The 23,458-nt window shown below is 44.6% G+C and overlaps 1 protein-coding gene across 2 annotated transcripts in view; it reads left to right on the top strand.

Moving 5' to 3' along the window:
• The window catches only part of CENPE (centromere protein E), a 123,898-nt gene that overhangs the window by 63,464 nt on the left and 36,976 nt on the right, over window positions 1-23,458 (top strand). For both annotated transcript variants that reach the window (XM_088453245.1, XM_088453244.1), the window contains exons 26-33: window positions 2,967-3,281; window positions 3,729-3,878; window positions 4,587-4,907; window positions 5,049-5,213; window positions 11,112-11,423; window positions 11,676-11,960; window positions 18,205-18,504; window positions 18,650-18,928. In XM_088453245.1, the coding sequence (XP_088309371.1) occupies window positions 2,967-3,281; window positions 3,729-3,878; window positions 4,587-4,907; window positions 5,049-5,213; window positions 11,112-11,423; window positions 11,676-11,960; window positions 18,205-18,504; window positions 18,650-18,928 (2,127 nt within the window). The remainder of the gene's footprint in view (window positions 1-2,966; window positions 3,282-3,728; window positions 3,879-4,586; window positions 4,908-5,048; window positions 5,214-11,111; window positions 11,424-11,675; window positions 11,961-18,204; window positions 18,505-18,649; window positions 18,929-23,458) is intronic.

Here is a 23,458-nt window from a genome sequence, read left to right as displayed (position 1 = left end):
CTAGACCACCGGTGGCTACATACATTCCATTTAGACAAGGGTCGCCCTTTCTGGATCGCGGCTTAGGCTCTCCTTTCCGCGGATGCAAGCCTCCGAGGGTGGCTGGCCAGCACTCCTTCCAGGGCCGCTGGATCCTAGTCGAGGCAAAGTTACCAATCAATGTCTTGGAACTTCGGGCCATCTACAGAGCTCTCACTGGCTCAGGATATTCTTCAGGGCAGACCAGTACAAGTACAGTCCGACAACGCCACGGCTGTGGCCTACCTCAATCACCAAGGAGGCCCTCTGAGTCGGGCAGCAATGCAGAAGTGTCCCACATTCTCACATAGACCGAACGCCATCTCTGCGGTATTCATCCCGGGAGTTCTCAATTGGAAAGCTGACTTCCTAATCCGTCACAACGTGCATGCAGGAGAGTGTTCTCTACATCCAGAAGTCTTTCAGCTCCTGGTGGACAAATGGGGTCTGGATGTGGATCTCATGACCTCAAGACACCATAACAAACTTCCAGTACATGGAACCAGGGCAAGGAACCCTGATGCAGTCTTCGTGGATGCATTGTCCGTGAAATAGACCTTCCATTTGGCATACCTCTTTCCCCCAAAATCCCTGATTCCTCTGGTTCTTAGGAAGTTCAAGCAGGAAGGGGGCACGGTCCTGTTGATAGCTCTGGCTTGGCCCAGATGCCATCGGTACTCCGATCTTCGGAGTCTCTCCATAGACGTTCCTCTTCAACTTCCTTTATGGGTAGACCTGTTGTCTCAGGGTCCATGTCTACATCCATACCTGGCCCGTCTGTCTTTTAAAGGCTTGGCTCTTCAGACATCCCTCCTAACGGCTAATGTATTTTCCAGCTCTGTGGTCCAGACCATGCTCAGGGCCCGTAAACCGGCCTCAGCCAGGATTTATCTCAGAATATGACATACATATTTCCAATGGTGTGCTCCAAGAAACTGACCCCCCCCCCAAGATTTTAAGGTGTCTAGAATTTTTTTCCTTCAGGCTGGATTGGATCTAGATCTCCGCCTAGCATCTCTGGAAGTGCAGGTCTCTGCTTTATCCATCTGGTTCCAGCACAGACTGGCTCCTCTACCTGATGGTCACACCTTCCTGCAAGGTGCTTTCTGTATACAGCCTCCCTATGTCCCTCCTGTGGCTCCATGGGGTTTGGCAGTGGTACTTCAAGAACCTCCATTTGAACCCCTGGAATCAGTGGATGTCAAGTGGCTCACTGTGAAGACGCTCCCCCTTTTTAATCTTTCATTGGGACAGGGCGGTTCTTGGAACACCCGCGGGCTTCCTTCCCAAGGTGGTCTCTCGTTTCCACCTAAATGAGGAAATTGTGGTTCCGGCCTTTCAAGCACCAGACCTCTTGGCAGGTGAGGCCTCTTTGGATGTGGTCCGTGCTCTCAAGATCCACGTGGACCGTACTACTTCCATCAGGAAATCGGACTCCCTCTTCATCCTATATGGATTCCACAAGAAGGGATGGCCAGTGCTGGCTACAGTATCTGCTCATTCTACTCGCTCTGTGGGCAGCCCGGTCGTGGCACCTCAGCTATGCAGGGCAGACACCTGGTCTTCTGTCCACACCTTTCTTAGGTTTTATGCCTTCAATATATGTGCCTCTCAAGATGCTTTCTTCAGGTGTAGTTGTCGCGCTTAGGCTATTCTGACCTGCTGGCGAGGTATTGGAAGATGTGGACCCAGGTTGGGAAAGGAACAGGAGGCGAGAGGCCTGGGTAAATGATTTATCCACAGGTACTGGATGTTGGCTAGACCTGACAAAAGGCGCGGAGTCTACATTTATTGGGAGGTGTTCACCAGTGACCCCTCCAAGCGGGATTTGGGCTTCGGCTGCACGCATCAAGCAGGTCGCGGCCCTTTGGTCAGGTATTCGGCACAAGTGTGAAATGGAAGAACACAATCACAGGGAAAGCGAAGGAAAAAGATACTGGAAGTTTGTACTGGGGTAATGTAATGAGTACACACTCTGTTGATCCAGACGCAAGGCTTGCACAGGAGATTGGCACTAAAATTGTACTTGGATGACGTGCTAAGTGTATATACGCTGTGGCTTCAGACGCAGAACTGGCACAGGAGATGAGTCTAGGAGATTGTAGTCAGTAGACGTACGGAGTACGTGGATAAACCCTAGGAACAAGTCACCTAGAAGCAATGGAGCTTGGGACCTGGAACGCTGCAACAGCAAGTCTTCACTGGAAGTAACGATGTACAGGCAACTTCCTGTTGACCAGAGCCCAGTTAAATACCTTAAGTAAGGTAGCAGTCCATTGGAGGATAGTGTCAGCTGACAGTAACTAATGCTACCATTGGGTAAATGGCTAATCCGGATATAGACTGTCATGGCTATATCCATGATGGTAACTGCAGAAACCACATCACGGAGTGAGCACATGGATGTCCTAGCAGACCCCAGGTAGAAACAAAACTGAGTTGCCCTCAGACTGTGGGCGGGGTATAGGGAGAAGGACCGGAGCATCCTCTGCTTGAAAAGCTTTGCTGTTGGTGTCCGTTTCTCAAAGATGTCTCCCTGTGGACCCTATGGACTTCGAAGAAAGAGTTAACAAAGGTAAGATTTTTTTTTTATTATTTATAATCAATAAATCTTGTACGCTAAAAATATCAGAATAAAAGTATCTTAAATGTGTCTTAAATATTCCCCTAGTTGGTCTCATTTTGGCTCCTTTTATGCACCCTAGCTTATAGCATTGTCCCTGTTTCTTACTGTCCTGGTGGGTCCTCTGTCGTTGTCCTGCTCCCTTCTGTACAATGCTATAGCAGGAGTAAGGAATGTATTTGATCTGAATTTTAATTTTTTTATTTTTTTTTTCAACTTGATAAACTACTACTGCAAAATTGATATAAAAGTACTTAATATTTCTCTGTACTATCAAAGCATATTTGTTTGCCGTCACAGTAAGTTTGATTTTGGATTTTCTTAGTTCTCCTCTCTAGCTGCTACTCTTCAGCAACAAGTGGATGAGCAGTCTGACTTGTACAAGATGAAGCAGGAATTAGAAGAAAAGAATCTTGCATTGATTACTGAAATCGAGCAACTTCGGGAGCAGCTGAACAGCTTGAAGTCCTCGCAGGATGATATGCTAATCAATAATACTGAAGCTTCACGCAAACTTGAGAATCTCCAGGATGAGATGGAGCTGCTTGTTCAGCACAGGGATGAGCTATATGATAAAGTAGAAGCTCTCAAAGCTGAAAAGGACAGTCTAAAACAAGATCTGAGTGAGAACATTGACCTGGTAAAAAAAAAAATTTTCTTCATTCCTACTAAAGTACAATAAAAAATAAAAAAATTTAAGTTTGAAAATTAGTCTCAAATATAATCATTGGTTTTCCTATGTCAAAGACTAAAAATATGCAAGCCCTGCTGTTGCCAATAAGGGAAACCTTGTTCCATTAACTGTAATTGTATCTGAGTTGTAGTGTTTCTCTTATGTTTTACATTTTGTATTCTTAAAATACTTTGTTATACCTGTGTTGCTTAAAAGTTTGTATTCCTTTTGTCAGATGAAAATTCCACCAAAGTTGATATTGTGGTCTACTTCTCCTATATTAGAAACCATATATTTTCATCTATATGTGTGACATTGTTCTGCAAAGGAGTTAAGAAAATATCTTCTATAATTGCACTACAATGTTAAATGCAACCTCATGAGATCCATTTCTTCCTTTTATGCCATGAACAGTCAATTGAAACACAGGACGAGTTGAGAATAACACAGGAAGAGCTTAAACAGCAGAAACGACTTATTGCTGATCTAAGAAAACAGATCACAGACTGTGCTGGAGGCGTTTCATTACAAGCTGAAAGCCAAGAAAACACTGTACAGGAGAAGGTTTGTAAAACATTTTAGTGAGTGATCGCCTAATAGGTCCAAACACATCACTATATAAGCTGGGTAGACACTGATTGAACGGCCGATATATCTATGGTGCGTCACTCGTATGTCTTAACGACGGCTGATATATCTAATAGATATATTGGTCATCCGCTGGTGTGTATGGGCAACCTGCTGATCGCCTGTACACATGTTGCAGGGACTTGCTGATGAGTGACAGCTCAACTGGGCGGTCAGATTTAAATGCCGCCCAGTTGTGATGTCAAGCCCGTCGCATCTGGCAGATGATTGGTAAGTGCATACACACTTACCAGTCATCAAATAGGCCGACCCGTCAACATAGTGTGTACCTAGCTTTAGTTTGCTAATATTAGATACCGCTATCATAATTAAAAACAGAGGTTTTCCAAATCTTGAGATTTGATTGATGTTACCACACCCTCTGTCATCTGAATCTGCCAAATTAAACTTTCCACTATAAAACACCAATGTTATAACCTGGCTGGTAACTTTTTTGGAATGATTTGGCCAAAATGTAATGGTTTCCTAATAACCACTGAGCATATGCATATATACTATATCTATCCAACCACATAAATCATTTAGAATTGTCTAGCTTGTACGATGTGTTTACAGTGTTCTGCTACACATGGAACACGAAGGCTTCTGTTTCAATGTAATTATGAGAACTGTTTGTTCTTTCAGATGTCCATACTGACTATACAACTGAAAGAAAATGAAGCAAAATATGAAACTATTAGTAATGAGAAGATGGAACTTGAGAGAGTTCACCAGAGCCTGATTTCTGAAATGGAAGTTCTCCAGCAACGCGTACAGTGTGCTGAGCTGGCTCTGACCAAGGTGGAGGGAGAGAATAATGAACTGAAAGAAAAACATCGCTGCCTTGTAGAGCAGCTGACTTCTGTATCTGAGGAGTTTGAGGAGTTAAAGAACTTAAGCAAGAACCTCCAGGAAGAAAAGGATCTTAAAGATGAAATAGATTTAAACGCTGAACAGGCTTGTGAGGTATTTCATTTTTCATCTAGATAGAAAGTTACTATTGCATAGTCAGAAAGTGGGTGTACTAAAAATACAAAATTGATCTACACATTAGTTATACAGTACATGGGGGAAAAATGCATTAATTCATGTTGATTGATTCAACAGGTGAGTGAACCGGTACAACCACTGTCCGAGAGACATTTATTACTGGAAGAAGATTTAAAACTAAAGGCCGCAATTCAAGAGTCTGAAAAGCTGCATGAAACATTGAGTGTTATAACCTCTGAAAGGGACCAACTGAAGCTCGATTTACAGAAAAACACAGACATGGTAGGGAACGCACAAATCCAATAAATGGAATGAAAGTGACATTCTTTGTTTACATTCATTTAATTATTCATTTTCGCCAGGCGAGAACATATCCCCGTATTCAATTCCAAAGATTTTTTTGCCGGTGCGAAAATTCTGCGCCTTGTAACCAGCGGAAAAGATTTGCCTCTGAATGGAGGTGAAAAAAAGTGCAGAATTGGGGGTGTGGGGTGCAAAGTTGCAGGAACACCGCTGCATCCTTGGGACAGTCCCCCAAAGGTAAACTGCATCAAAAGTAAAAAAAAAAAAAAATACTTTAGATTCCCCCCAGCACCCAGTTAAGCCCTAGACCCCCCCCCCCCCCCCCAAAAAAAGTACTTTCGTTTTGGGGGAGAAAAAGTTCAAAGTTGGGGGACAAACTTAAACTAGCAAAATAAATGCCAGGGGGCCCCCCAAGTATGCCCCAGGTGTTTTTTTGATTGCAGGTGTTTACTGAAGGTGCATTTTTTAAAACCTCACTTTAGCGAATTTAAACCATGCTTGCACCCATTTAATGTACCCCAAATATGCTGGGACTCATTTTTGCAAAAAAAAAACTGCTAAATGCTATTCTTCACCACTTGTGCAACGACGCTAAATAGCAGCAATTGAGAGCATTGAAGCACCTCAAATACCTTCAGCAGGGCTATTCAGGGGTATCCATAGTGATCCCCCATGTCAGTGCATCTTTTGGGGGTGTCAGGCTGATTTCCCCAAATCTGACAGCACTTTTCGCCTGTTTGAGTTTCGTCAGGACGCATTTTCGCGTCCTTTGCATTTGAATAGGGTGAAAGGCGGGGACGAGCGCGATCCTTTTCCAGTGGCAAAACCAGCCATGACGGCGGAAAGTGCACCATGCGAAAAGTCCGGGACTTTGAATACGGCCCTAAGTGGTATAATTTGCCCAATGTCATTTGAGGCCTTTCCAGTTAGAGCTTCAAATAAAGTGGCACAAGTCTTATGTTCACATCAGAACAAGGTACATCAGACTCTCCCAGAGGGAGACCATTCACCATATTGAACTGGACCTTACTGAATATGAACGCCAGTGTCAGGAGGTGGGGACTCTGAAATCCAACATCCTTGAAATGTTGACTAAGGAGTAAACACTCTCCATAAATGTCCTAAAACTTCTAGCTGTGTGTCTGGCTCTCACGTAGGGCCAGTCCCTACTGCAAGGCCATCCTGTGAAGGCACAATCAATGCAACAGCCGTTTTGTATCAGGGAGTCGGTGCCAAGCAATGCTAGAGGAAAAAAAAGATTAAATGAGCCGGGGTTTTTTTTTTGTTTTTTTTTTCCAGCTATTAGCAGTTTATGGAAGTTGACAACTGGGGGGGCGGACTACCTCAGTCACCAGAACATCCATCTCTGGGAGTGGTCTTTCAGCAATTGGTGGATTTTGAGATTCTGGTAAAAATTCTACATTATACTGCTCCAGAACAAAAAAATCCATGTACACCATTCTGATATCCCCAGACTAGCCACATTGATCATGATACCACAGTCCTGCTCAGCATGGCGGCAGTTCTGCCATGGCAGCTCCCTCTCAGACTGGACCTTCTCAATCTGGGCCAATTCCTGCACAAGATCATATCCTGCTTAGCTCTAATGGGCTGGCTACTGAAGCAACCATTTATGAAAGCTAAGGGTTTTGTAGACAACCATAAGGAAGAGTTTCTGGCATAACAAGGGGTCAAAAGATCTAGGTCACAGACAAATGTTGATTTAAAGTATGGTGCAGCCTCTCCAGAGCTTGGTTGTAATGAGGCAAGAGAAATCTGAAGAACCAATCTATTTTAGTATAGAGCTATTGTAGTTTGTTGAAGAAAAATCTATAAAACAGTGAATTATAAAGATCAGCAAGGAGCGATGAAGGAACTACTGTTTGAGTATAGCACCATAAAAGGAAGACTTTCCAGTTAATGTGCTTAAGGAAAATTAGAACCTGTACAAGTGTCAAGGTAGTCTGTCCAGGATTAAATATATAGCGATGTTCAAAGATTATGAACGCTCTGGTTGTGGAGTTCTACCTTTTTTATCATGCTGACATTGAAGTATAATGACTAGACCGTTTTAGAAATTTGGAGATCATGCAAAAGGCATTAGAATTAATTTTGTGAGGACTCCCTAGAGTTGGTCCAATCTTCTGCAAGAATCTAAAATTTGCTTAAAAATGGTAGTCTGTTCAGGACATCTGGTTAATTGAGGTTTTCTTACAGGGGTACAAGATAGTTCAAAAAGGTACCCAGAAAATGTGTTGGCTGTAGTTCTAATCGGCGTTGACTGATGTGAAGGGAGACACTGCCATCTGTTAAGCAACCTGGTTGCTGCTGCCTTGTTGACTAATGGTCCTCTGTCCACAATTTTGCTTGCTTTTCTCAATTCTAAGAAATGTTCTGATCTGTATGGCAGGGAGTGCAGAGCCCTTCTTGCCACTGGTTGCTTTCTAATGCTGTCCTGTCCATTTATGCTGTGCAAGTATTTCCTTGCAATTTGCTGCTGGATTTCTGCCTTTTTCACGGACTGCTGTCTGCCCTGATGTTTGCCTGTGTTTACTGGAATATGCCTGTCTTGACTATTGTAGTGTTGTGGTTATTCACTTGTCACTCAGACCAGACAGCCTTAGTGGGAAGTCTTCCTTGTGGAGGTAAATGTAGAGGAAAACTGTGTTGTTCCATTAATAAGACGGTAGCCGAGCCCTCAGTCTACATGTTGGGCATTACTACCCAGTAGTAATTTGGTGGGAGCCTGTATGCTACGTTACAGTGATTAATGGTTCAAGTCCACTTCAGATTCCTGCATGAGTGACATTATAAATCGAAAATAAATCCTTGATCTCTTCAGAGTAAAAACCTGTTTACTCTATTGGTCTCCTTTTTGTGCCAGGGCATGAAGCTAACAATTCAGATTACTCCACAGTGGGTGGGATTATCTAGCTAAGAGTAGAACAGAGGGGTTCAGAAACCAAACTGGTTCCATTTTAAATATCAAGAGAGATGCTCAGATGGCGCATTTCAATGATTCTATTTTGAATCTGTTCATGTGTCCAATGAATGGGACAATTGCATGGTATCCATTCATGTTAAGGAAGATTAATTTCATGTTGCTATCTGGGAAGATCCACCAATGCCTACTCAGATTTGCAGTTCAATCCAACATTTCCTGGGAATCTGTATGAAATACCGATGTAGATGGACGGGATGGCGGCTGTTAGTACGCTGACAGCGGCATCCCGATGGTTCAAATCCCGACATGGGAACGGTAAGTAATGTTCCCCTGTCCTATTTACCGCCTAACCCTCCTTTCCTGTACCCTAATACTAACCCAACCTAACCCTTCCCCCTTGGTGCCTAACACCCCCCCACCCCTGCCCTGGAGACTAACCGTAACCTCCCCCTTGCCTAGAGCCTAACTCTAAACCCCCACCATTGCACCTAAACCTTCGGTTTCCCCTCTCCGCAGTATCCTTACTATCGGGATGCCATCTGCTGGCGTTCCAAGTCATGTCGGGATTTCGACGCCAGTGTTGTCTCGGCGTTCGGGATTCCGGCAGCTGTCATCCTACTTGTTGGCATCTATATTCACTGCATCCCCTCCTGTTTTTGGTCTGGCAACAGCTCTACGGATATTTACATAAAATGGCAATCATGGCTGCTTTGTTGTCTAAAACGGTGGTGATTTCAGTTTTGATTTTATCAAGTAGTCTAACTGACTTTGTCCATTCTCTGACTTTTGGGAGTTGGTTGGATGGATGCTCTTTAAATGTGAGGCCATCTTTAGGAACTTTAGGTAGTCTCCAACTTTGGTTCAGGCCTACTGTTGAGCCATCATAGACACTAGAGTTCCTTTAGTTGGATTATAGAACACTTCTGAAATCCAATCAGCTGTGTATATAAGTGATCACGGAGGTACCAAAAGACTCCATTCAATGAAGGAAACAAGCAGAATTTTGTTAGGACGGAACAAAATTGTCCATAATCATGCAAAGGGTGGTGGAAAATTGGTAAGAAGATTACCTAGGCAATCATTTCCTGCATGCTGTAGACTGGTTCCTAACGTGGGCATATTCCAACAATTTGTAGAAATACAGGGGTCAGTCAAATATAGACATGGCATCTTGTTTGAACGACAGGTGTTCCTTGTCCATCCCATGATGTTCCTGTTGAATATTCATCTAATTTACCAATTTCCTTCTGTGATTATTCTTGCGCACACACTCTCCAAAGGTAAAATAGGAAGGTGTCCTGGTGCTGTGAGTAGCATCAGACCAGCCAAGATGTGTGCTGTACATGGATATTCTCAGGATGTGTGTAGATTCATTGCGTCAGGTCTTCACGGAAAGAAGGGATCTGTTGCTTGGTTTACCGCCTGGGATTAGCTAGATTTGAAGGTGTGGCAAATGAAGCCATGATCCCTTTTAAAACAACAAGGGGTTCCCAGATTGCATGACTAAAGCCAGGAAGGAAAATTATTACCCTGGTGTCTGGTAGGCTTGTCTTATGGTGCAAAATGCATTTTCAACTACTTTTCAGTTAGCTTGCTTTTGGTTTTTACAGATTGAGCTCCTTTTTAGCTTCAGCTTCTTCCAATACTTTATTTTATTTATTTTTTATCTGCAAGGGTAGACTATTTTGCAGGGTGTAGCGCGTTTGGAACTGCTATTTAGTCCTTTGAGACTTGATCTTACTGTTGTGGACATGACAAGAATCATCTTTTGAACCACTTCACACAGTGGAGTGCTACACATTGAAAGCTGTTTTCTCTTGGTTATTTCCATAGTCTGGGAGGTATAAGCGCTGGGAGCTCTATTATGCAAGTCTTCATACCTGATCTTTCATGATTGGGCAGTTCCTTTGTACAAAACCATCTTTGCAACCTAACTTTGTTTACAAGTTCCACTTTTATAACAGGACATGCTAGATGTCTGAAAAACTGCTGATCTTCTGGTCCTTTTATGATTCTTACTAAAGGGGTTCACTTGCATCCAAAAAATGATTCCTATATATAGCACTGCTGTGATTTATCACACTTTCATTTGGGCAGGGAAACCTGTTCCTTGCAATGTTAATTCCCATTCTGCCAGATTGCGAGTGCTTTTGTTTTTAGAACGGCACAGGGCCTTGGCTGTGTCAGCCAGCCAGGTTGAATTTGTTGCATACTTTTTACAAATGTTTTACAAATTCAGTATGTTCTCAGCAAAGAATGCCATTCTTTGGGTGTAATGAACTTTGTGCTGCAACTCTGAGTATACATATTCTTGGGCCCAGTGTCCCTCATATGATAGTCAAATTTATAAATCTAATGTTTTCTTTCCATTTTTTGTTTTGCTTTTTTCCTTCCCTGAACTTCTGGTAGAGGTTCATTATAAAAGGCTGAATTTACATTCCATTTAAGCTACATTATAGACCAGGGATAGGCAACCTGTGGCACTCCAGATGCTCTGGATCTACTCATCCCAGCATGACTTAAACAGCAAAACTATGGCAGGGCATGCTGGGATGTGTAGTTCCACAGCATCTGGAGTGCCACAAGTAGCCTACCCCGTTGTAGACTGCTTGTTTAACTGCTTATAACAGTTACATACATTGTATATTGGCATGTAAACTATAGGGGAGTTGGTTTAGTAGTCCTCTCCAGATATTGGAACCGATCTTCAGATGAATATGTATTGCAAACACACATGATGAGATGTATAATATATGTTTATAAACTCCTGCAAATGTCTGTGTAGAAGGTGTTCTGATGTCTTTGCTTATAATCAGTGACTACTGAGGTCGATCTAATATCTCTAGTGAGTGAATTAGGTAATCTTTTTTTTATTTATGAATTTGTCTTTGATCATAAAATCTTTTAAATTTAGAATTTTATTTCGGTTATAGGTTATTGCTTTACAGGAAGAGTTGAGGCAGACGACCACTGAACACCAGCAACTCCTTCAGAAGGCTGAGGAACTGGAGCAAACCAATAATTGTCTAAGGAGTGAGGTGGAGAGCTTGAAAGACCTGATGGAAACGCAGACTACTTCTGAGTCCTTACAAAATGCCAAACATGAAGCTGAAAAACAGCTTCTTGATCTTCAACAGCAAATGGAAGTTGTAGTTCAGGAGAAGAATGATTTGAACAATGCACAGGATAAGTTACTTGCGGAACTTGACCAACTTAAAGAAAATCTTATACAGAATAATGATCTGGTAATTTGGTTACATCATTTTACATTGATACTAATGACATCCCTATCTGACCTATAATTGCTGATTGTTTATAACTGACCCTATCACAAGAAGACTAATAGCTTGCTAATGTAATCACCATTCTGTAAGCTAACTAATTGGCCATAATGAAGGCGCCCATCACTGCCTAAGTGCAACAGAAAAGGGAAAAACAAATGCATGTTGGCCTCCAGCATACCTCTCTTAAATATTTTTTTTTTTTTTTTAATGTAGGTTTTACAGTTGAAGTCTGAAATGCAGCAGAAAGTTGAGTGCCAACCCGAGGAACTTGCACAAACAAAAGAGGAGTTAGAACAGCTAATGAAGAACTTGAAGTACACCGAGGCAGAAGTTGAAACTCTGCGAAGTGAGAAACTTGACATTGAGCAAAGGCTGTTTCTTCTTCACCAACAAATGGAAATTGTTACTCAAGAATTGGGTTCTCTACGGTCCACACAAGAGAGTCTAACATCTGAGAGGGATAAACTCCAACAAAACCTAGAAAAGAATATGGAAATGGTAAGACTGCTTCTCCCCACATAAGTGTATTTGCTTCAGTTACCTGTAAATAAAATATTGCATTTAGTTAAGCATTTAAACTGAGGCATGTCAACAAGAACAACACCAGACAGCCAGTTGGAAGTTTATTGTCCCCACAACCAACCCTACCCAATGGACCAGGAGAAAAGCGTTTAACTTAAGTACAAAAGTCTTGTTTGATCTGCCAACTATTGGGAGATGCCAAAACACTTTTCTTACAAAAAAAAGTCTAGGCCTTCCTCCAAAAAAGTACTGTAATCAAGCAATATTAAGCGGGGAAAAACCTCTTGTTTTCTCCACTTTGGTAATATTTAGCAGATGGTATTTTAGTGTGAATCATGGTTTGATATCATGGAATCAGTATCCACACTGTTTAAAGTCAGCTGAGCTCAATTTTGATAATTAAACTGCTCCCGCGTTAACAGAAGACACAAAGATGGACTGCTTGTTGAGGTTTAGCAGTAGCAATATTTATTATAACGTATCTTCCTTCAGGATCGAATTGCCTGTTAAGAAACATGCCTGGAATTTGCTAAATGTCATGGCAATCCATATTGATTTTAGTGATGTAAGGCTCAGATATACAGTCCCTTATTCATGTGTCCTTCAAGGTCAAATTCATATTTGGCTATCCATTGTGTCTCGTGCAAGAGCACTATGTGGATGAATTCTTTTAACATGCAATATGATCCCTGCTCTTGATGGACAACCTTAACCACAGTGAAAATTAATGTAGGGGCGGCGCCAACGGGTGCCCAAACTTTGTGACCTAAGGAGAACTAATACGCTTCCCAACTTGGTCCAAAGGAAATAGAATTGAAAACAGAGTCTCCCTGGTGCTGAGAAGAGTACTTTATAGATCAAACGTCTTTGTGACACTTCAGCTATGCAAAACTAGTCCCTTACTCTCCATAAATAGGAGCCGACATTATAAGATTGTAAAAGGTAGTATCAGCACTTGATATAAGTGCTCATTCATTTTGTTACCAATACATGACATATGGATGGAAGACCATATTTCATGTTTGGGTAAAAGGATGTTTGACCACTTATATCTTAAATGTCTGCTCCTTTTGGTTGATCCTTTAACCAGCCGGATAGAAAGGTCCATGTGTTGCACAGATTAATGTCTTTATCGTTTTATTCAAGGTAGACAGGGCTAAATGGAAGATTCCCCACTATTGTGGACTTCCATGTTACATTTATCCAAAAGGACTACTATTTCTATCTCTTTTGGATATTTCTCACAGGATAATCTACTCTTAAAACCATTTATAAAGCATCAGAAGCATCTTAGACCAATTTCCACTATCTTGGCGAAGTGACCATTACTGCAGGCCTTGCTCTAGAATTTCTACATTGGCTGTGGCTGGATGTGCCTGGCAGACTTATTCTGAAAGATTGCTGGAGGCTCTTCCCTTCGGGAAAATAAGTGTGGGGTCAGTTCGCTCTGCCTATGCGTGTGTGGTGTTTAGATGTGTGTGTGTGTTGTGGTGAACAAAATAAGGACATGACACTGGGTATGGGGTGGCCAAACAGTTTGAGTAGACACAATGCTGCTCTGGCGTGGTCTGGGGGGGGGGGTTGTAGGGGTGGTGGAGTTGGTGCGTGTCAGGGTGTAGGTAGGGGGGGGAGGTGGTATCTTGGGTGGACTAGCTCTTGGTGGGAGAATGGGTGGATCCTTTCAGGGACTTCCTAACCGTGCGGTTCTTGACCAGCTCGTCCTTCTTGCTGGACCTTTGGTCTACAGTCTTGCGAGCTGTCAGTGTGGGTGTGGTGTCTTGGTGCGGTGATGGTATGAGAGGCAGTTCTGTGAATGCGGCATCCCGCGTAATAGTCAATGTCAATTCTTACCTACCGGTAGGTATTGCTTGGTGGTCTCTTGTTGCTGCAGGTGTTTGTTGTAGAGATGGGCGCCTTGCTGTAGTTGCGCGGAACGGGCTTACCTCTCTGTTGGTGCAGTCTTGATGTAGCGGTGGGTGAAGGTGGGAAGTACCTACTGACCAGGGCCCACATGGTGCCGTCAGCTGATGGTGCTGGTGGCTGGCCTATGGTGGCTGGAGCCATCACCCCACCAAGACACCACACCCACACTGACAGCTCACAAGACTATAGCAAAGGTCCAGCAGGGAGGACGTGCTGGTCAAGAACCGCACTAGGAGCCCCCTGAAAGGGTCCACCCATTCCCCCACCAAGAGCTAGTCCTCCCAAGATACCTACTCCCCCACCCCCCCCCCCCTTACCTACACCCTGACATGCTCCCACTCCGCCCCCCTCTCAAACCACGCCAGAGCAGCATTGTGTGAACTCAATAAACTGTTTGGCCACCCCATAGCCAGTGTCCTGTCCTTATTTCGTTCACCACAACACACACATCTAAACACCACATCACACACGCATAGGCAGAGTGCACCTGACCCCACACTTATTTACTTTGACACACAGGAATTGGTACCCCTGTTTTTTAGTGCAGCACTCCGCATCCCCTACTCGACCCCCCCCCCCCCCCACTTCCATTCATCCATCCATCCACCCGTCCCATTTCTGCATTTCTGGATTAGCGTAGTTCACATCCATGTCCTTCCCTTCGGCAATCTGCATTAAAATTGTTGCACTTAGTGGGAAGTAAAAAAAAAAATAATACAAGGGGCGTTAATTTCATTTGTTTTCCATGAAATCTCAGGTTTGGTGTCTGTCATAGGAGAATTAACTGCAGGGTCAGACAAACGTGGACAGGTCATAGTCTCCAACAGTCAAACTTCCTGTGGTGGATGCCAGTTTCATCCTTTTCTGAGACCTCCAGATTCTTGAGTTTGCAGAATTATTCATGAGATTACAAAGGAGCTCTGATTATCCCTCCTCGCTGCTTCTTTACTATGGGATTTCCCACAGAACAACAGAATTTTCTGGCCTTTATCAAAGACCTTTAGTCAGTGAACTCACCAGTCCGAAAGAGGAATGGGCCTCTTACAACATTTTTTCTAGCTTAAAAGCCAGACTGCTCCTTCCATCCTATTCTATATTTAAAATTTCTGAATGTTTTTCTCAAAATAGTTGGAATCTCTCAAATCCGTAATTGCAGATATGGAACGGGAAGTGTACATGGTGTCATATGACATAAAACATGCCCATCTTCATATTCCCACTTGAGCAGGACATCAAGCTCTCAAGATTCGCTATTTGATCTCAACTATTTCGTCTTTCATTGCGGTTCTCTTGACTCTTTTGAAATGTCAGAGAGTGATAATTGTACAGGTTGAGTCTCCCATAACCAAAATGCTTGGGACCAGGGGTATTTTGAATATCAGAATAATCCGTAGTTTAGAATATTTGCATACCATAGTGAGATCTTGGGAATGGGATCCAAATCTAAACACAGAATGCATTTATATACACTGCCTGCAGGTAACTTTATACAATATTTTCAATAATTTTGTGGCTCAATCAAAGTTTGTGTACTTGCATGAAATTTATTTTGTTTTATATACACCTAATACACACAACCTGAAGGTAATTTTATTCCATTTTTTTTATTTTGTGCATTAAACAAAGTTTGTGTACATTGAACCATCAAAAAGTAAAGATTCCACTATCTCAGTCATGCTAAATTCCAGATTTCTGAATATTGGGATATGGGAGACTCAACCTGTACCATATGTGAATGATCTCCTTAGGTTCTTCACGATCATGTGAGGCTCATCCAGAAATTATTACAATCCAATTGATGATCGGTCTGAAGAAATCTAACAATGTTGCATCACAAACAATAGCTATCTTTAGGAATGACGATTGACACAGCGAATCTTCCTTTCTCACAACAATATTTTATTCCTGCAAATTTTGATCTGGTCAGTACTGAGGTGTTAAATGGTTCCCATTCATCTATGCATGAAGCACCTGGGAAAATGCTGCCCACTTTCGAAGTGGTCCAGTTCTCTCGTTACCATTACAGAGAATTTCAGAGAGAACTGGGACAGGTCTCCATCTTTTCAGACTCAAACTGTTGCCTGCAAAGCCACACCCTGCTGTGGACAGACAAAATGCCTAAACAAAGGCAGACCGTTCTTCATCTGAGACTTGGTTCTGGACACAACAGAGTTAGAGGTTGGGGAGTGACTGTCCTTCACTCAACATTTCAGGGTCTTTAGACTCCTCAAAACACACGTCTGTCCATCGATGTCTTGGAGTTCAGGGCTGCATATCTGCAGTTTTTACTCAAAATTGTAGAAAACTGATTACCTGATTAAAGGACATTCACCCACCAAGTGTTTCAGCTACTGGTGAACACGTGTGTGCGCTCCCAGATGACTATATGACATCCAGGAAGAACCACAGATCTTATTGGTCATGGATCTTGGATCCGGATACCAGTCTAAGCCCCATGGCGCCTTTTGTTAAGGCCTGAACTTCTGTAACAGGGATCACCTTGCATTACCTAGTCTGGCTTAAACAGAGTGGCTATTGAAGCCTACATATTGAAGCAAAGGGTCTTTCTGTCTCGTAGTTCAGACATTGCTCAAAGCCAAAAAATTGGCTTCTGTTATGATCGATCACTGAATTTCATAATCCTCCATTTCATGGTGTGAAAAGACTTTCCTACGTAAACATCACAAGGCTGCTTTTCTTCAAGAAGGCTGGAGGTGGGAAAAATTTCAAGATGGCTCTATCTGTATTGTTTCTAATACAGAGCATTACCAGGAAACAGAATGGCATCCAGAGATTTTTTTTTAATAAGCTTAAGGTTTATGCCCTTATTGCAAGGATTTCTAAAACTACAACCATTTGGAGTATGAACTCCTCGGTTCAAGTAGTGGGAAGATGACCAGGGGCAGATGTACTAAGCTCTGAAAAGTGATAAACTGGAGAGTTATACACTACCAGCCAATCAGCTCCCAACTGTCATTTTTCAAACACTGTCTGTAACATGACAGTTAGGAGCTGAGTGGCTGGTCACCCACAGCTATGCGAGCGTCCAAGAGGCCGCTCCATTTTTAGGTAGGAGAGCCCTGATTCAGAGCGAGCGCTCTGGTCAGAGCGTCCGGCTCTGAATCAGGCCCTGAGTTCAAGTTGGTTAATCTATAGGGAATTTGTGGGAATGCAGGACAACTGCCTTTGAATAGATGACAATTTAAGAGACTGAAGGAACCTTTTTTTTCTGAAGTTTAGTTTAGTTTAAATTGTTGACCCAGACAGGCTCCACCAGATCTGCGCCGGTAGCCTCGGGCAAAGATGTTGGACGGGTTCTAGTGTCAAAAGACTGGCAAAGTGTATCTACCCCAGTCTGTTAATTTAGGACCTTTAGAACAAGTGGAAAATTTCACTGTCACACAGTTTGAGGAGACTCTGGAATTTTATTTACCTGACATGTTGAGAGAGAATAACCATAATAGAGTAGAACATAGCATAACAAGCAAATGAAAGGAGACTACTATAATAATGGAGTAGTATAGCAAAGGGCTTTCTCGCTTACCAGGAGATAGAGGTGACCAAGTTTTATTTGCAGTGTCCTGTCTGCATTGCCCAAGCACCTGACACACACCCAAGCATGCCAAAGAGTTGATACAATGTGAGAAGCTACTCTACCTTAGGTGTCTATTTACTAAGCAGTGTTAGGAGACAGAGTGAAAAGTAATAAGGTGCCAGCCAATCAGCTCCTAACTGTCATCTCACAGGCTGTGTTTGAAAAATGACAGTTGGGAGCTGATTGGCTGGCACCTTATCACTTTTTACTCTGTCTCCTAACACTGCTTAGTAAATAGACCCCTTAGCCCCTGGGTCCAATTCAAAAACACAAATTAAGTTAAGGGAGTGATTGAGAGCAGCCCCTCACAAGACACCAATGTAGGCAAGTAAGGCTCTGATGATCACCCAGCAGAAGTAGTCTTGGTGCCCTGAATGGCAAGATTGATTCAATGAAAGTGCAGTCTATGCTTAGTAGCTGCAATGATTGGGTTCCACTCTGAAGCTAAGTAGGCACTTTGGCCCTAATTCTGTACATGGAGTAAAAAAACTGATGGTTCACTGGCTTGGAGGATTTAGAGGTGGTAGCCCAATAAATGTATTAAGTGTCCAAGCTCCTACACACACTTCTATACCCCATTGTTCCACTGTCTCCCAATGGATGTTTCAGTAAAGGGAATGGAGGGGAGATGCATTAAACAGCCATGTGAAAAACTTCTAATAGTCAATGGAGGCAACTTTTACTTGAGATCTTCTCTTACAGGTTCTAAGCTTACAAGAAGAGCTATTGCAGAAGGCAACAAAACAGCAGGAACTCATTGCAAGGAAAGAGGAGCTTGAACAAGGTCAGAGTAGTCTAAGATGTGAGGTGGAAAGTCTTAAGAAGAATATGATGGAAGCTCAGTCTACTGTGCAGTTTTTACAAAATGAAAGATTGGAAAGCAAACAACAACTTGTTGCTGTACAACAACATATTGAAGTTGTAGCTCAGACGAATGAAGTAAAAACCACAGAAGAAATATTAACAGCAGATATGAATGATCTTAAAAAAAATAATGAAAAGGTAAGTTTGTATCAAGCTGCTTTATCTGCTAGGTATGTGCTTTAATCTAGGTGCAGTGCTTCTTTTGCATGTAATAGTCACCTGACTGCTGATCTTGCACATATGGGAGATGCAACTTGATTAAATGCTGAAAATTGAATTGCAGAATAAAATCACAGGGGACCAACAAAGGCTACTTCAGAACGGAGATCTTACACGAGACAAAACATTGGAAAGGGATTGTGATCTACCCCTGAACAGTTTGGATAAGAGCGAGCTTGCAACCCTGCAAAATGAGAAAATGAAGACTGAAGAAAATCTTTTCAGTCTTCAACAACACATAGAAGCAGTTACCCAAGAGAGAGAGGAGTTACAGGCCAGACTGCAGAGTGTAATGTCTGAGAGAGACCAACTAAAGGAAGATCTGAGAGAGAATGTGGAAATGGTAAGCGACTGAGCAGGATGCTAGTTTTTCCCACCTAGCACTTGATAAAAATCAAAGCTGTGTATTATACAGTGCTTTCGGTAGGCATTCACTATGAAGCGTCAGCGAAGACATGGGCTATATTTCTGATTATCACTAGATTGTCCAACATTTTTATTTTTACACACAACCCTATAGCAAGCTATTGGTTATTGAACCCTGTTAAAATAAGTGTAAAACATTTTATAATGAGGGCCTTTTTTAAAAAAAAAATTCATTATGTAAAAAAAAAAAACTGGGGCAAACCTCCAATTTTAAGGTGATCCTTTAACTTTTTAATACAAAAAAAAAAAAAAAAAAAACTTTTGCTGAGATATGGGTACTATAAACCCCCCTGTATAGAAAAATACAGATTTTACTTTAATTTCTGGTATAATAGTTGATCGCACTGGAATGTTGCCTAAATAAAAGCTGTCCTATCTCTAACCTTTAGTAGACTCTAAACTACCACTCTAACTATAATCCTGAGAGATTTTGGAGTAGTAAGATGAAACCCTCCCACGCTGCAAGACTCAGTCGCTGCTATACCACACAATGTAGTTGTTCTATATTGTCTAGTTACTCTGCTGCTGTGTCATTTGTGGATTGGCCCTGCTGTAGGAGAATACAGAGCCTTTCTACTTCAGGGTCCATAGGGGGTCCACAGGGTTGACCTTGGGGGTATAGCTGGATCTGGATCCACGGGCACCACGCAGTTAAAGCTTTGCTGCTCCCAGGATGCACTTGGGTCCGTCCTCCTCTATACCCCGCCCCCGAGCCAGTTTTAGTTGGTGCCCGGCCGGAGTCGGGGCACCCTGGGCAGTGGGGCTGCATAAGCAGCCCCTAAGCTTTATTTTTTATTCTTTTTAAAGAAGATTGTTTATTTTTTACTATCTTCAGAGCGGCAGCATCAGACTGTCCGTCTGGACGTCCACGCTGCCGCTCCAACAGCCCCGCTGGCGCTGCGACTCCAGTACTGATCTGGGGATCGCAGTGGAACCCCGGAGTCAGTAACCCCGGAGTCAGTACTAGCTTGGCTTCGGGACCTCCCACTGACTGCTGCCGGACGCACGGGGCCAGGTAAGCCGCGTGCAGCGCTGTGCGCGGGGAAAATAATGCAGTCTTCAGCCGGTGGTCTCTGGGGACAGACCGGCGGCGCTAGTAGCGGCGGCGGGCTCCACCTTCTAGGCATACCCCACGTGACAGCTGGACCACCAGGGAATAATTGCTGGAAAGGAACCAGCTTCCCTGGGGTTAATTGCTAGCCAGGGGAGGCAGCCTTCCCTGGTTTAGCGGCTCCTCAGCCCAGCGCACCTCTCATGCGTGCTGGCGTCGCTGGGCTGTTCCTCTTGCGGCCACTCCTCCTCAGAGCTCAGTGGCAGCACAGATCTCCCAGGCGGTGCGTGGACCGGTCCCCCCGCGTACCTCTCCCCTGCAAAGGACAGTTTTCACAGCTCTATAGCCCTCCCAGACACTGAATCTGGGAGGTTGATTGTAGCGAAAGGTGCAGTGAGTATAACTTCTCTGCATGGTATGACTTTTGCTAGTGCTGCTGTCTGTGCTTATTTCTACTTACTGTCAGCCTATACCTATCCCTTTCCTTCTCCTACGGCCCGCAGGTGCGTGGGGGAGGGGTGTTCTTTCTGTGTACCACACTTGTATAGATCTACGTATTTGTGAGGTCCGTCACATACAGTGGTGTGCTACACAGTACCATATTGTGGGCTGTTTGTGTTGCATACTTGGGAGTGCGTGGGTGTTATACGCCTCACCTCTCTTCGGTGATACACTTTTATTGCAAAAGTTATTGTGTCATGTCTGATGAGGAGAATGAGCGCTCCGTGGCTCCTGTCGGCGCTGTTCTGCAGGGGTTGACGGGCTGGATTTGTCTCAGGACGGTCAGTGCGGGCGGTGCCAGCTGGTACCTGGACCCTTTAAACCCCCGGTGGCGCAGGATCCTCCTTGGGCGATGTTTATACAAGTGCTGGCGTCGATCGCGGACCGGCTTGCGGTCCCTTCTAGGGCGTTGCCCCAGCTTACAATCCCCCGGGCCCAGGAGGTGGAGACTAAGTCCTCCCATTAATGTGCCGGCATTAGTTAGTGCGGTGCGTGCCATCCTTCATATAGAGGAGGATGCGCCGGCTCCCAGGTCGAAGTACCCTAATTTTAAAAAGTAGCTTCGACTGTTTTTCCCCTGTCCGACCAGTTGACGGATCATATGTAAGGGGCCTGGCAGTTGCCCAGCAAGAGATTCCAACCGCAGAAACGGTTGGCATCCATCTATCCTTTTCCTGAGGCTCATTGCAGGAAATGGGAAACTCCGCCTGCGGTGGATTCCCATGTCACCCGCTTAATTAAAAGCGCTACGTTGCCTTTACCGTCTATCTCCTCCCTGAAGGATCCCATGGACAGGAAAGTGGAGACTTGTTTAAAGTCTATCTACTCTCTCTCTGGGGCTGTGGCCCGTCCGTCCATGACCATCTCTTGGGTGGCTAAGGCCATCGAGAGCTGGGCCAGCCCTTTGGAGTATACCTTTCCGGATGATGCTCCAGATATCCAGAGAGCGTTGATAGGACAAATGAGAGATGCGCGTTCCTACATTGAGGAAGCATCGTTGGATGCAAGCCTGCTGATCTCTAGGGTGTCGGCTGCAGCTGTGTCGGCGCGTCGGTCCTTGTGGCTGCGGTCCTGGAGAGTTGATGCAGACTCCAAAAAGGACCTGGAGGCTTTACCTTTTAATGCAGAGTTGCTTTTTGGTCCAGACTTGGACAAAATAGTGGATACTCTGGCTGTCTAAATCCGCCTTTCGGGTTCAGGGCAAGGCCAAAGGTCAGTCCTTCCCGAGGCAGTCGGCGACCAAGACCGCCTCTAAGCCCAAGAAGCAGGCCTGGAGTGCCAGGCGCCCTTCTTCCAAGCAGGAAGATAAACCTTCTGCCTGATGGGACGGGCCTCCCTCTGGGGGACCCCAGAGTGCGAGGCCGACTTCTTCAATTTGACCAGTGCTGGCACAATACCACCACGGATGCCTGGGTTCGAGAAGTGGTCTCCCAGGGGTACGCCCTGTCTTTTCGGAACAGACCGCCCCACCAGTTTTTCTGCACGAGTCCTTCTCAGGACAATACCAAGGCTTTACAGATTCAGGAGGCTATAGAGTCCTTGCTGAAAGCAGGGGTCATTGTTCCCATTCCTCAATCACAACGAGGGACGGGGTACTATTCTACTGTTTCTGGTGCAGGAACCCAATGGTTCTCATCGCCCTATCCTCAATTTGAAGTCTCTGAACAAATTCCTCAGTTCCCAAATTCAGGATGGAAACATTACGTTCCATCATTCTGGCGATGGAACCCTGGGGATTACATGGTGTCCCTGGATATCCAGGACGCCTACCTCCATGTTCCGATAGCACCTTCGCACCAGCGGTATCTGAGGTTCGCTATCATTCAGCATCATTATCAGTTCCGGGCGCTACCCTTTGGCCTCTCCACGGCACCGAGGGTATTCACAAAGGTTATGGCAGTCATGGCCGTACATCTTCGGAACCAGAATGTACGGCTGCTGCCGTATCTGGACGACCTCCTGTTGCTGGCGAACTCCCCAGAGGTACTGCTTCAACATCTCCACCTGACGATCGCTTGCCTGCAAGCGCACGGGTGGTTGATAAATTGGAGAAAGTCCTCCCTGATTCCATCACAGCGGATGGTTCATTTGGGAGCCCTGCTGGATTCTCATCAGCAAAGGATCTTCTTGACTCCGGAGAAGGTCTCCTCCCTACAGCTGCGGATACACAGTTGCTTGAGCAGTTGCCGCCTGTCGGCCCATTTGGCTATGAGAGTTCTGGGGTCCATGGTGTCGACATTCGACATGGTGGAATTTGCCCAGTTCCATTCACGGCCCCTGCAAGGGCTGATTCTATCGGAATGGAACGAGTTACCTCACTGGATCCGCTCTCAGATGCTGGTGTTGTCCCCGGAGGTTCGGCAGTCTTTGGCTTGATGGCTTCAGACAGCTCATCTGGTCGAGGGGCGCCCCTTTTGGAACCCGGACTGGGTCCTGATCACGACGGATGCCAGTCTTCGGGGTTGGGGGGCAGTGACCGGCTCGTTGTCACTTCAGGGGTCGTTAGTCTGCGGAAGAAGCACTTCTCCCCATCTACATCCTGGAACTGCGGGCGGTATACAGGGCCCTGCAGTCATCCGGCCCCGCTCTTCACAGAAGGTGCAGTCCGACAACACCACGGTGGCATATATCAACCACCAAGGAGGAACTCTCAGTCGGGCAGCGATGTCGGAGGTGTCTCGCATCCTTGCTTGGGCGGAGTGCCACATTCCAGCGATCCTGGCGGTCTTCGTCCCCGGAGTCCTCAATTGGGAGGCAGACTTCCTCAGCCGTCACAACGTGCATCCCGGGGAATGGTCGCTTCACCCAGAGGTGTTTTCAGCTACTCGTGGACAGATGGGGGCTGCCGGAGCTGGACTTGATGGCCTCCCGTCACAATCACAAGTTGCCCGTTTA

Source organism: Taudactylus pleione, unplaced genomic scaffold (genome assembly GCF_031769625.1).
Source record: "Taudactylus pleione unplaced genomic scaffold, aTauple2 ptg000573l, whole genome shotgun sequence".
In the NCBI taxonomy this organism is placed as follows: domain Eukaryota; kingdom Metazoa; phylum Chordata; class Amphibia; order Anura; family Myobatrachidae; genus Taudactylus; species Taudactylus pleione.
The sequence above is the reverse complement of the archived record's forward strand: the minus strand, read 5'-3'. Positions and strand labels throughout refer to the sequence as shown.